Source organism: Sus scrofa, chromosome 10, assembly GCF_054392235.1.
Source record: "Sus scrofa isolate SSC_HxYL_T2T_F1_AM1 chromosome 10, Sscrofa_HxYL_maternal_Yorkshire_Landrace_v2.0, whole genome shotgun sequence".
Lineage (NCBI taxonomy): Eukaryota > Metazoa > Chordata > Mammalia > Artiodactyla > Suidae > Sus > Sus scrofa.
Window position 1 is genome coordinate 52,101,368 of NC_139392.1, and position 14,553 is coordinate 52,115,920.

The following is a 14,553-nucleotide window of genomic DNA, read 5'->3' on the forward strand; positions in this document are numbered from 1 at the left end:
TTTAATGTATTGTTGGATTTTATTTGCTGGTATTTTGTTGAGAATTTTTACATCTATAGTTATCAGTCATATTGGCCTATCATTTTCTTTTTTTGTGATGTCCTTGTCTAGTTTTGGTATCGGAGTGATTGGTGACCTCATAGAATAAGTTTGGGAGTGTTCCTTCCTCTGCAGTTTTTTAGAATATTTTCAGAAGGCTAGGTGTTGACCCTTTTCTAAATGATAGAATTTGCCAGTGAAGCCAACAGGTCCTGGACTTTCTTTTCTTTTTTTTGATTTTGAAAATTTTTAGAGGATTTATTTGGGGGGGGGTGGGGTTTTAAATCACACTTTCAGTACTTGTGTTTAGTCTGTTCGTATTTTCCATTTCTTCCAGGTTCATTCGTGGAAGATCGTACCTAGGTTGTTCATTTTATTGGCATATGTTTGCTTGTAGTAGTCTCTTATGATCCTTTGTATTTCTATGATGTCAGTGGTAATTTCTCCTTTTTTATTTCTCATTATATTGATTTGAGCCCTTTCCCTCGTTTCCTTAATGAGTCTGGTTAAGTGTTTATAAATTTTGTTAGGTTTTTTTTGAAGAACTAGCTTCTGGTTTCATTGATCTTTTCTATTGTTTTCTTCATCTCTATTTCATGTATTTCTGCTCTGATCTTTATGATTTTTTTTCTTCTTTCACTTTGGGTTTTGTTCTTTCTGTAGTTGCTTTAGGTGTAACGTTAGGTTGTTTATTTGAGATTTTTCTAGTTTCCTGAGGAAAGCTTATATTGCTATAAACTTTCCTCTTAGAACTGCTTTTGTTGCATCCCATAGGTTTTGGACCATTGTGTTTTCATTTTCATTTGTTTCTAGGTATTTTTTTATTTCTCCTTTGATTTCTTCAGTGATCCATTGGTTGTTTAGTAGCATAGTGTTTAGTCTCCATGTGTTTCTGTTTTGTACTGTTTTTTTCTTGTAGTTGATTTCTAGTCTTATTGTGTTGTGGTTCGAAAAGGTGCTTGTTATGATTTCAGTTTTCTAAAATTTACCGAGCCTTGATTTGTGGCCCAGAATGTGATCTATATTGGAGAATGTTCAGTGTGCTCTTGAGAAGAATGTGTATTCTACTGCTTTTGAATGGAATGATCTATAAATATCAAATAAGTCTTTCTCATCAAATTCATCATTTAAGGCCTGTGTTTCCTTACTGATTTTCCATCTGGATGATCTGCCTGTTGCTCTAAGTGGGGTGTTAAATTCCCCCACTATTTTTGTGTTATTGTCAGCTTCTCCTTTTATGGTTGTTAGCGGTTGCCTTATATATTCAGGTGCTTCTATATTGGGTACATATACATTTACAATTGTTATATCTTTTTGGATTGATCCTTTGATCATTATGGGACGTCCTTCTTTGTCTTTTATAACTGTCTTTATTTCAGAGTCTATTTTGTCTGATGAGCTTTTTCGTTTTTAATTTTATTTGAATGGCATGTCTTTATCCATCCTTTCACTTTTAGACTATAAGGAGACCCTGGAACTGAAGTGGGTCTCAGGGTATTGTTTTTATATCCATTCAGCCAATCTGTGTCTTTTGGTTGGAACATTTAATCCATTTACATTTAAGATAATTATTGGTAAGTATGTTCTTACTGCCATTAATTTAATTTGTTTGGATATGTTTCTGTTGGTCTTTTTTCCTCCCTTCTTTAGTTTTCTTCTTTTGTGGTTTGATGACTATCTTTAGTGTTGTGTTTGTATTTTTCTTATTTGTGTGTTTATCTACTGTAGATTTTTTGGTTTGTGGTTACCATGAGGTTTTGATATAGGAGTATATAGATATATATGTGTATATATACACACACATACACAATATTAAGTTGGTGGTCTCTTAATTTCAACTATGGGAATTCACGTCGTGGCTCTGTGGTTAATGAATTCGACTAGGAACCATGAGGTTGTGGGTTCGATCCCTGGCCTTGCTCAGTGGGTTAAGGATCCTGCGTTGCTGTGAACTATGGTGTAGGTCTCAGACTTGGCTTGGATTGGGCGTTGCTGTGACTCTGGTGTAGGCAGGTAGCTATGGCTCCAATTGGACCCCTGGCCTGAGAACCTCCATATGCTGCAGGTATGGCCCCTGAAAAGATAGAAAGACAAATAAATAAATAAATAAATAAATAAATAAATTTCAAGTATGTTTCTTTTATTCTAAATTTGTGCTCTCCTCTTGTTAGAGGTTGCTGGTTTTGATAATTATATTTGTGTTTGGATTATTTCCTACCTTTACTATGTTTGCTTTTATCAGTGAGCCTTATCCTTTGTAATTTCATTGTTTGTAGTTGTGGCCTTTTCTTTTCTGCTTAGTGAAGTTCCTTTAGTATTTGTTGTAAAGCTGGTTTGATGGTGTGAATTCTTTTAGCTTTTGCTTATCGGTGAAGCTTTTGATTTCTCCATCAAATCTGAATTGAGAGCCTTGCTGAATTTAGACTACTCTGGGTTTTTTCCTTTCATCACTTTAGGTATATGGTGCCACTCCCTTTTGGCTCATAGAGTTGCTGCTGAAGTTTGAGCTGATAATCATATTGGGGTTCCCTTGATGTTATTTGTTGCTTTTCCATAGGTGTTGTCTGTATTTTCTCTGTCTTTAATTTTGGTTGGTTTAATTAGTATGTGTCTCAAGAGTGTTTCTCCTTGGGTTTATTCTATATGGTACTCATTGTGCTGCCCAGGCTTGAGTGAGTCCTTTCTCATGTTAGGGAAGTTTTTGGCTATAATCTCTTCAAATTATTTTTTTCTGGCCCTTTCTCTCTCTCCATGTAATGCAAATGTTAGTGCTTTGAGTGTTGTCCAAGAGTTATCCTAGACTGTCGACATTTAAAAAACTTTTTTTTCTTTATTCTGTTCTGCATCTGTGATTTCCATCAGTCTGTCTCCCATCTCACTTATTCATTTTTTTGCCTCCTGTATTCTGCTATTGATTCCTTTTGTTGAATTTTTCATTTTAATTATTGTGTTGTTCATCTCAACTTGTCTGTTCTTTTTTTGGGGTAAGATTTTATTTTTTCTATTATAGTTGATTTACAGTGTTCTGTCAATTTCTGCCATACAACAAATTGACCCAGTTATAAAATATATAGATGCACACACATTGTTTTCTCACATTATCCTCCATCATGTTCTATCACAAATAACTGGAAATAATTCCCTGTGCTATACAGCAGGATCTTGTTGCTTATCCACTCCAAATGCAATAGTTTGTATCTACTAATCCCAAATTCCCAGTCCATCCCACTCTCTCCCCTTCCCCCTTGGAAACCCCCTTGTCTCTTCTCCATGTCCATGAGTTTGTTCCTTTTCTGTAGATAGGTTCTTTTGTGCCATTTATTAGATTCCAGATATAAGTGGTATCATATGATATTGTCTTTCTCTTTCTGACTTATTTCACTTAGTATGAGAGACTCTAGTTCCATTGTTCTTTAAGTCTTCTATTTCTTTGTTAAACATTTCTTGTAATTTCTCAATCTCTGCCTTCAGTTTTTTCCCAAGATCTTGGATCATTCTCACTGTTGTTACTCTAAAGTCTTTTTCATGTAGTTTGCTTATCTCCACTTCACCTAAATGTTTCTCTGGGGTTTTGTCTTGTTTCCTCATCTGGAGCATGTTTCTCTGCCTTTTCATTTTGTCTAGCTTTCTGTGTTCATGGTCATTTTCTGCAGACTGCAGGGTTGTAGCCCCTCTTGCTTTTGGTGTCTGCTCTGTGGTTAGTGAAGTTGATACAGGGGCTCATGGCAGGCTTTCTTATGGGAGGGACTGATGTTGCCCACGCTTGGGTGCGTTGTGTTGCTGGGTGTGATTAGAGGTGGTTAGATGCCTAAGAGGACTTTTGGCAGCCTTTGCTGATGGATGGGGCTGTGCTCCCACTCTGTTTGTTATTTGGCCTGGGGCTTCTCAGCCTCTGATGGGTGGGGTCAGACTTTTCTAAAATGGCCACCTCCAGGGAGCAGTCACGCCAATGATTATTCCCTGGGACCTCTGCCTCCAATATCCTGCCTCCACCCCAAGCCACAGTTGACACCAAGCCATGGGTAGGACTGGCCCAGATTCTTATGGAGTCCCTGGGACCCAGTGCATGTGAAACCCTGTGTGTGCCTTCAAGAGTAATGGCTCTGTTTCCCCCAGAACTTTGGAGGAGTTGTGCTCAAGCCCCACTGGTTTTCCATGCCAAATGCCCCGGGGGCTCTTCCCAGTGCCAGACCACCAGAGTGGGGAATCTGATGTGAAGTCTAGAACTCTCACTCCTGTGGGGAGGCCTTTGCAGTGTAGTTATTTTCCAGCCTGTGCATTGCCAAGGACACTTTCACTTATATTGTGAAAGTGCCCATCCTACCATCTCGTTGTGGCTTCTTTGCTTTGGGTGTTGAATATCTTTTTTGGTACCGTCCAGTCTATTTTTTTGATGGTTGTTCAGCAGATAGTTGTTATTTTGGTGTTTTTTGTGAGAGGAGGTGAGCTTGAGTCCTTCTATTCCACCATCTTGTCTCAGTATCAAGACTTTTTAGTTCTTCTTGAAAGAACTATTATGCTTTTTTTCCAACTAAATAGTGATAAAATAGAAAGTCAATTGATAGGTTGATGCTTAAGAGGTCTAAGTAAATAATGTATAGATAAATATATGTTGAGATGATTATAGATGATTTTGAGCAACTCATAGTAAGTTACAACCTTGCATTAGTAATAAAATGGTACCTTAAAATTTCATACTAGGGAAGAAAGCATTTCTTTATTCTTGGACTTGATTGATTGTTCTTTGTAGGTGCTGTTTTGTATGCTATTATAGGTAAAGGAATGTTAGAAGATTCTGTACAGTTGATTATACTTTTTATTATTTTTAGAGTCAATGGGATTAAATCTTTTTTTTTTTTTTTTGTCTTTAGTGCTGCACCCACGGCATATGTACGTTCCCAGGCTAGGGGTCTAATCGCAGCTATAGCAGCCAGCCTACACCACAGCCACAGCAACACCAGATCAGAGCCACATCTGCGACCTACACCACAGCTCACGGCAATGCCAGATTCTTAACCTGCTGAGCGAGGCCAGGGATCGAACCTGAAACCTCATGGTTCCTAGTTGGATTCGTTAACCACTGCGCCACAACGGGAACTCTGAATTAAATCATTATTAAAAATGGTAAACAGGAGTTCCTGTCGTGGCGCAGTGGTTAACGAATCCGACTGAGAACCACGAGGTTGTGGGTTCGATCCCTGGCCTTGCTCAGTGGGTTGAGGATCCGGCGTTGCTGTGAGCTGTGGTGTAGGTTGCAGACGCGGCTTGGATCCCACGTTGCTGTGTCTCTGGCATAGGCCGGCGGCTACAGCTCTGATTAGACCCCTAACCTGGGAACCTCCATATACCACGGGAGCGGCCCAAAGAAATAGCAAAAAAAAAGACAAAAAAAAAAAAAAAAAGGTAAACATTGCAAAAAATTTCCATTTATGTGTTTTAAAATAGACAATTGGGAAAAATGCCCTTTAGAAGTGGAGTCAACTATTATAGCTAGTTTTATAATATATCCTTTTCTAAGCTTTCTACAATTCTTGATTTTATAATTTTTCTTAATCCAATGATGTATTTATATAAACTTTTTATCAGTTAAAGTTTCCTAATGATTATAAGTAGTTTTCATTATTAGTCAGTAATTTAATTAGAAATAGGTTCAATGAATTAAGCATTGAATCAGAGTCTGTATATAATGTATAAACCAGGGGCTACAGTGAAACATAAGACATGGGTCCTCACTTCAGAATGTTCATACTTTGTTTGAAGATACTGCTCATATGTGTATATTTAAGTAATTGAGATAAAATTGGTTCCTTATTAAAATTTCCAGTGATTTATTTTTTACTAGTCAACATTTAAAGTATATTTAATCTCCAAGAAAGCTTTAGGATTGAATCTAATTTTTAGTAAATTATATGTGTACTAATCTAATACCCTTGGTCTCTCCTTCCCCTGGCCTCCATACGTGGTTGGAAGATGCCCTTGTATAAGATTGACTTGTAAAATAGACCAGCCTTAGAGTTCCCATCGTGGCTCAGGGGTTAACGAATCCAACTAGGAACAATAAGGTTGCAGGTTCGATTCCTTGCCTCACTCAGTGGGTTAAGGATCCGGCGTTGCCGTGAACTGTGGTGTAGGTTGCAGACGCGGCTTGGATCACGCATTACTGCGGCTGTGGTATAGGCTGGCGGCTATAGCTCCAATTAGACCCCTAGCCTGGGAACTTCCATATGCCGTGGGTGCGCACTAGAAAAGCAAATAAATAAATAAATAAATAAATAAATAAAAAGACCAGCCTTCAGCTAGAGTGAGGGTCAGAAAGTCCCAGACATCCTTATTTGGGGTTGGAGGATGACTTATTTAGGGAGGTACCAGTGGAGATTTTCCAAAGTCCAAATTTCCAGAACAGGTTATGTGTAAGGAGGAGGAGAGAATGAGAATAGTGAAATACTTCTGCAATGATGAAAATCAGAAGATAACAGAGTAACATCTCCGAGCTGTTGAGAAAAAAAGGACTGCAGGCTCAAAACTGTATACAGAGTCTGTAAATGTCAAGGCAGAAAACAAAGATAACTTTGGAAATGCAAAAAGGTCTACCAACTGTGGACCCCAAATGCTGGAGAATCTACTTGAAGTATTTTATCAGATAAAAATTGAAGGATAATATCGTTCTGATGATAAATGAAGCACACGACAGTAGTAAATAAATGCAGTTTTGCAGGAAACATGTACAGTATTGTAAATGGTTAAATCCGCATGGATGGAATGAATCAGAATCTTTGTTCTGGTTATGTGTTCTTCTCATCCTCCCCCCGATGCCCTTCTCCCACATGCTTCTTTACTATCTATCATTGCAGTGTATTTTTAGGAAGGAGGTGAGATAAAAGCATGTGCTGAGTCAAACATCTTGATTTAGAAAATCTCTTATTAAAATGCTATACTTCTTACCATCAAAGGTTGTTGTAAAAAGTTGTTGGTCAGGGCTCTTATTGCAGGCAGCAGAAACCAGCGATGGCAGCAGATTTAAACAAAACGGGAATTCACTGATAGGAAAGTGGGTGACTCGTAGGATCCTTGGGAAGGCTCCGTTGATGGGCTAAACATTGTACAAAGCTCACGTTGCCATGATAGTACTATATCATCATTTAGAAGTAAATTGCCTTTTTCTTCTCTCTTCACATGTAGGTTATATATTTGGGGAAAACTCCAGAAGAAGCATATAGAATATTAATGTTTGGAGATACGTCCTATATTCCTTTCAGGTAAATATAAGGTCGTGATGGTAGATTCATTTAATCAGGCCCTTGCCCGAAATACCTTGGTATAGCTGTTTCTGACAAAAGAAGACCTGCTCAATAGTCATTTCTGGGTGGGTACAAATAAACACCACAAATCTAGGTTACTCAGCAGTGATGCTGTTGACGTTTTGTTGGGGGGGTGGGTACGGAGCAGCAGGGGGTGGCTGTCCTGTATACTGCAGGGTGTGTCATAGCGTCACTGGCCTCTGCTCACTTGCTGTCCGTAACACCTTCCCCCCTGGGAAGTTAATTGTGAAAATCGAAATCTCCAGACATTGGCACATATCCATGGTGGTGGTGAATTGCTCCTCCGTGAGAAATTAGAGCCACTCCCATGGATGGAAATTGTGCTTTCTAATCAGATGAGAATCCCAGAGTTACAGTACTCAAAATTACCATTTTCGAGTCCTGAGAAGTTTTGGTCATAAGGAGTTAAGAGATAAGTTTTCCCAATAATCAGGAGTTACTTCTGGGGCAAAAATGAACCCCTTCTTTCTAGGCACACAGCCAGCAGAAGTAGTGGCTGAGGTTGCTTTTATAGAACTACTACTTGAAAAACCAAATGGCTGTGTCCTAGATAAATCAGGTCTTTATATAAATGAATGACTTCATCATCCTTATCTCAAAGTTACCAACTGATTGTGTTGAAGGTGTTTTGAAAAAAGCTTGTGTTTTTTTTTTTCTTTAGATCAAATGAAGTTCTAAAAGTTTCTCTACCTGTTTATCAAAATACTTGACTTAGCTATATAAATATAAATGCTTGAGTGATGCTCAATGTATAATAAATGTGTGAAATGGTTTTACTCATTGCATACGCTATTGCTAATTTTAAATACTCCATCATTCTTTTTTTTTTTTTTTTTTTGTCTTTCTGCTATTTCTTGGGCCACTCCCGCAGCATATGGAGGTTCCTAGGCTAGGGGTCGAATCGGAGCTGTAGCCCCCGGCCTACGCCAGAGCCACAGCAACGCAGGATCCGAGCCGTGTCTGCAACCCACACCACAGCTCACGGCAACGCCGGATCCTTAACCCACTGAGCAAGGGCAGGGACCGAACCCGCAACCTCATGATTCCTAGTCAGATCCGTTAACCACTGCGCCACGATGGGAACTCCTCCATCATTCTTCCACGGGCAAGTTAGCTAATAGTTTTAAGATTGTTACATAGAGCTTAAATGCCTGATTTTGAAAGTCTGGCCTTGCCTTTATTTATTTTTTTATTTTTTTGTCTTTTTGCCATTTCTAGGGCCGCTCCTGTGGCATTTGGAGGTTCCCAGGGTAGGGGTCAAATTGGAGCTGTAGCCACCGGCCTACGCCAGAGCCACAGCAACGCGGGATCCGAGCCTCGTCTGTAGCCTACACCACAGCTCATGGCAACGCTGGATCGTTAACCCACTGAGCAAGGCCAGGGATCGAACCTACAACCTCATGGTTCCTAGTCGGATTCACTAACCACTGAGCCATGATGGGAACTTGTGACCTTGCCTTTAAAGGGTAAGTTTAGGAATCTGGCTCAATTGTGGACCAGCTTTGTTTGGGATGGGTCTGCCTAACCTCAGGCAGACTCCACCTCCTTTTAAGTAACTCTGGGACTGTCCATGAATTTACTTCATAAAATAGAGATTTTTGTTAGGACAGTCTGCAGAGTTTAGTTATATATTGCCCTAAAGACTATATATTAGTAATTTAGCCAATTAGAAGAATTGCTTCTGAACCTGGAGTTTCTGTCGTGGCTCAGTGGTTACAAACCCAGCTAGTATCCATGAGGACTCTGGTTCGATCCCTGGCCCTGCTCAGTGGGTTAAGGATCCGGCGTTGCTGTGAACTGTGGTGTAGGTTGCAGATGCGGCTCGGATCTGGCATTGCTGTGGCTGTGGCATAGGCCGGCAGCTATAGCTCCGATTGGACCCCTAGCCTGGGAACCTCCATATGCAAGGGTGTGGCCCTAAAAAGACAAAAAAAGACCAAAAAAAAAGAGCAATTGTTTCTGAACCCAATCACTGCCTTTCTGCCTAGCTCATGGATCATGTTAAGTATTCTTTGAGGTGGGAAAGGATGAAGGTTATTTTTTAAACTGGAAAATGCTCTGTTTTTCTTCTCAACTTCTAACAGCAATCATATAACTTATAACCATGTACTTCCTTCAGAAGAAGTGATTGTATTTGTGGTCCCTGAGTCATAGGTACGTTGAATATACAATGATAACATTGTTCCACGGAACTCTTCTTTGTAATAGTAATTATTAATAATAATGCCATTCCCAAAGTATAGAACATAAGGTCCTGAAACAGGAATAAGCTTATACATTACACGTAATGTAACTAAGGATCCATGAAACGTTGTTAATTTTGTGTTAATATAAATACAGGAGTCAAAAACAGAATAAACGTCGTTTATTGCTGTGCCTGTGTTTAAAATTATTGGCATTTGGCCCTGAGGGGTGCAGTTAGTTGCTTCTGGACCTAGGGAGAAAAATCAGTAATTCTCTAAAAAAAAAAGGAGGACTAGTTCCCATTATGGCTCAGTGGAAACAAATCCAACTTGGAACCATGAGGTTGCGGGTTTGATCCCTGGCCTCGCTCAGTGGGTTAAGAATCCGGCATTGCCGTGAGCTGTGGTGAAGGTTGCAGACGTGGCTCAGATCTGACATTGCTGTGGCTGTGGTGTAGGCCGGCGTCCGATTAGACCCCTATCCTGGGAACCTCCATATGCTCTCTAAAGACAAAAGACAAATAAATAAATAAATAGGACTTAGCTAGAACCAGTGCAGCTTTGTGATATTTGAATGTCTTCAGTCCTAGATGCCAGATACTTGATTTATCTAAAGCATTTTGTAGCCTGTGAAGTAGTGCCAGTCTTTGTGTCTAGCCTGTGATGAGTGCAGGAATTGAGAGCAGGGTTTTAGAGACTTTTAAGCAATTTAACAGAATATTTTTGTCTGTGGAATCAAATAATAGAACTTAGTTGTCTTTTATATGATTTTTTTCCTTTTGTTTTTCTAATAATTTTTATTTACAGAAATAAAATTCTTTTGCATAATTATGGGTATATAATAGTATGTTACTATATTTTACAAAAGTTGTCAGCTTTTGACAGATTTAAAAATCTAGTGCTTCACCGCATTTTACTGTTCTATAGAACTTGCTAATTAAAAGTAGGCCAATCAGAATTCATAAAGCCTGATCATATTTTGACAGAAATTACACTGTAGTCTTATATCCTTGCCAATTCAAGTGCATAGAATAAATGTAACAGCTAACAAAGGATTGTTGACAAAGGATTGTGCAAGAATAGTATTCAGGAGTTCCCATCGTGGCGCAGTGGTTAACGAATGCAACCATGAGGTTGCAGATTCAATCCCTGGCCTCGCTCAGTGGGTTAAGGATCTGGCGTTGCTGTGAGCTGTGGTGTAGGTTGCAGACTCGGATCGGATCCTGCATTGCTGTGGCTCTGGCGTAGGCCAGCGGCTACAGCTCCAATTAGACCCCTAGTCTGGGAGCCTCCATATGCCTCGGGAGTGGCTCTAGAAAAGGCAAAAAGACAAAAAAAAAAAAAAAAAAAGAATGGTATTCATTTATAGTTAACTTCTTTAGCAACATTTAATTAGCTATTACAGCAACATTTAATTAGCTATTACAGTAATATTTAATTAGAGTAATATGACAATATTTAATTAGATTTAACTTACATGTAATTCTTCAACCATTCAGTTTTAAAATATATGTATATGTAGCTGTGATTTCTTAATGAATTCTATTAGATATTTCTCTGCCTGTCTCAATGAAAAAAATATAAAATATATTTCAGCATTTTCTTAATACCTTGAGATCATTGTTACAAAGAGCATATACTTCTATTCTCTGGTTATTACCTATAATATTCCTTGCTTCTTAGCTGAGGTGTTTTGTTTGTTTGTTTAGTCTCTTTTCTCTATTTTCTCTAGAGATAGTATTGCATAGCTGCTAATAGCTTGGCTGTTGACATTAGACAGATGGGAAACAGCTGGAGATTTTATTTTCCAGTTTGAAGAAAAAATTCAAAAGCCTTGCCCCTTTGAGGGAGGAATACATACTATTGAGAAGTTGAACTGAAGAAGGATCTTTTGAAGCTCAGCTATTATTTTTTTTGCTGTTGTTTTTTTGAAGTATAGTTGATTAGTTTCAGGCTTACAGCAAAGTGACTCAGTTATACATGTATGTATATGTTCTTTTTCAGATTTTTCTTTCCCTTATAGGTTATTGCAAAATATTGAGTATATTTTCCTGTGCTAACAGTAGGTCCTTGTTAGTTATCTATTTTATATATAACAGTGTGTATCTATTAATCCTAACTTCCCAATTTATCCCTCCCCTCCCTTTCCCCTTTGGTAATCATAAGTTAGTTATCTATATCTTTGGGTCTATTTCTGTTTTGTATAAAAGTTCGTTTGTGTTATTTTTTTAAGATTCCACATGTAAGTGAGATTATATGGTATTTGTCTTTGTTTGACTTAACTCAGTTAGTATGATAACTTCTAGGTCTTCATCCATGTTGTTGCAAATGGCATTATTTCATTCTTTTTTATGGCTGAGTAATATTCCACTGTATATATATGTACCACATCTTTATCCATTCATCTGTCAGTGGACATTTAGGTTGCTTCCATGTCTTGGCTATTGTAAATAATGCTGTTGTGAACACTGCGGTGCATTTATATCTTCGATTTATGGTTTCCTCTGGATATGTGCCCAGGAGTAAGATTGCAGGATCATATGGTAACTCTCTTTTTAGTTTTCTGAGGATGCTCCATACTGTTCTCCCTAGTGGAAGCTCAACTGTTAAAGCCAAAAAGAATCTAGAGAGATCTTTTGAAATTTGGAACATGGTCATTATTGATCTATGTCCATAAAACATTGTAGGGTTATGTAGAAACTACAATGAAATTCGTAACAGTGACGTATCCTTTATTCAAAAACCAAAAGCTGAGAATCCTTTTTTTTTTTTTTTGAGACCGATGCTGTTTGATTTTAACTTCTAATCAGCTTTGTCTTGAGATAAGTGTACATCAGAAGATTAAATTAACTGAAATATGTATTTCACTACTTTTGGGATTTCAGAGATGCTGCCTATGGGAGTTGCAATTTCTACATTACACTTCTCGACTGTTTTTATGCAGTAAAGAAGGTAAGTAATTCGTAGGATGTACCCAGTGTTGTGTTGGAAAACTAAGGTACCGTCCAAAGAAGACTAGGCCTTGTCCCCCAAGATCTTCCAAGATGTATGTGATGTTAGAGGTATCCCATTTTCCTGCCAGTATTAATGACTCCAGACCATAAAACAGTATTCTGAATCTGAGTGCTTCTCTCCATGAGTTGGGGAAAAAACCATTTGAACGACAGGGGACAGTAAGAAACAGTTATGTAATTAGGTTCTAAATTCAGAAGTGGTTTTGAATGTGTTGTGATTTCAAAGAAAAACAAGAATTGGATAGATTACTGGTTCCCAAGTTCTCTTGGATTTATGCATTTTATGGATTCCCACCAATCCTGTTTACAACAGACATTTCTATAACAGTAACACTACATTTTTTGTATCTCCAAGCATTGCAGTTTCTAGTTCAGCAGAAGTATTTGAATAGCCCATTAGTTTGTTATTAGGTTTTATATAAAACTAAGCAGGTCCCGACTGATTTGTCAGTGCTGTTTAAAAATAACTCCTGTGTCCGATTAGACTCCTACCCTGGGAACCCTCCATATGCTGCGGGTGCGGCCCTAAAAAAAAGGTGGGGGGGGAAGAAAGGTAGAGACTGTACTAAAAGAAAAACAACAGACAGATAAAAAAACAACTCCTGTGTTTTATAACCAGGGCTGCTGCTGTCTTTGACTCCAGTTGGGGTACCCTTCGTACCACATTCTAAACGAACAGGGTTCCCTGGAATCATGTGGCACAACGGGCCTTGGTTCTAACACTCACTCCCTCAGGTATATTTCCTAAGTGTCAGGGCAGCTCAGGAAACTTGATCAAGGGAGTTCCCGTAGTGGCTCAGTGGTTAACGAATCCGACTAGGAACCATGAGGTTGCGGGTTCGCTTCCTGGCCTTGCTCAGTGGGTTAACGATTCAGCGTTGCCATGAGCTGTGGTGTAGGTTGCAGACGAGGCTCGGATCCGGCGTTGCTGTGGCTCTGGCGTAGGCTGGTGGCTACAGCTCCGATTTGACCCCTAGCCTGGGAACCTCCGTATGCTGCAGCAATGGCCCTAGAAAAGGCAAAAGAAAAAAAAAAAGAAACTTGATCAAATAAGCCTCAACAACATCTGAAGTTTTATGTGTCTTGTATTTTCAGAGGCAATAGGAACTCAGGTTTACTTTCTTGTATAATATAACTTGGTGGCTTTATGAGAATTTTGACAGGAATTTTATGTATTAAAATGAGACCTATCTATGTAGTATACAAGTCCAGAGATTAATTAGCACACTTTGTTTTCCTATATTGGGCGATGAGGATAGACCTTAACACAGTGACTTCGGTGTATGGAGCTGATAGAGGTTCGTTCCAACAGGCTCTGAGACAGCTCTGTGAGGCCTCAGTTGAGGCAGGTGACAGACAGAGGAGGAGATAGGAGATGGAGGGATAGTAGGTATAAATGACCCTTTGCCATTAGAGTTATGTCCTCAGGTGGGCCCCTGGGAACTGCTGATATAGGCAGGCATACTTGTCCTTGAACCTAGGCTCCTTTCTCTCCACTGTCACCACCTTTAAAAAAGAGGAGTTCCCTGGTAGCCTAGTGGTTAAGGACCTGGGGGGGTCACTGCTGTGGCTCAGGTTCAGTTCCTGGCCTGGGAACTTCTCTGTGCCATGCTCGCAGCCAAAAAAGAGAGAGGGAAGAAAAAATTTGAGGGCCTTAGAGATGGTCTACTCTAATATTCGCTTAATTTTTTATCCGATGTTATTATATTTAAAGTTTGATTAGCTGTATGTATAGATCAAAGATGGCTTTTTCCATGCTATATTTAATTTTACTCAAGAGCCAACAGCTTCTGACATTCAGTTTAAATTTTTTTTTTTTTGGCTATGCCAAACAGCATACAAAAATTCCCAGGCTAGGGATTGAATGCATGCCATAGCAGTGTCCCAGGTCACAGCAGTGACAATGCCAGATCCTTAACCCGCCGAGCCATTAGGAAACTCCTCAGTTTAAACATTTTTGTGTGTGACTAATTTTGAATATTATTTTGTTTTTAAAAA

At 39.0% G+C, this 14,553-nt stretch overlaps 1 protein-coding gene across 33 annotated transcripts in view; it reads left to right on the plus strand.

Moving 5' to 3' along the window:
• CDC14B (cell division cycle 14B) overlaps window positions 1-14,553 on the plus strand; it is a 119,334-nt gene that overhangs the window by 70,447 nt on the left and 34,334 nt on the right. For all 33 annotated transcript variants that reach the window (XR_014817653.1, XR_002336289.2, XR_014817652.1 and 30 more), the window contains 2 exons: window positions 7,219-7,295; window positions 12,427-12,493. Coding sequence is in view for 26 of the 33 variants with exons in the window: in XM_084979698.1 (XP_084835824.1) it covers window positions 7,219-7,295; window positions 12,427-12,493 (144 nt within the window). In the remaining 7 variants the exon portion in view is untranslated. The remainder of the gene's footprint in view (window positions 1-7,218; window positions 7,296-12,426; window positions 12,494-14,553) is intronic.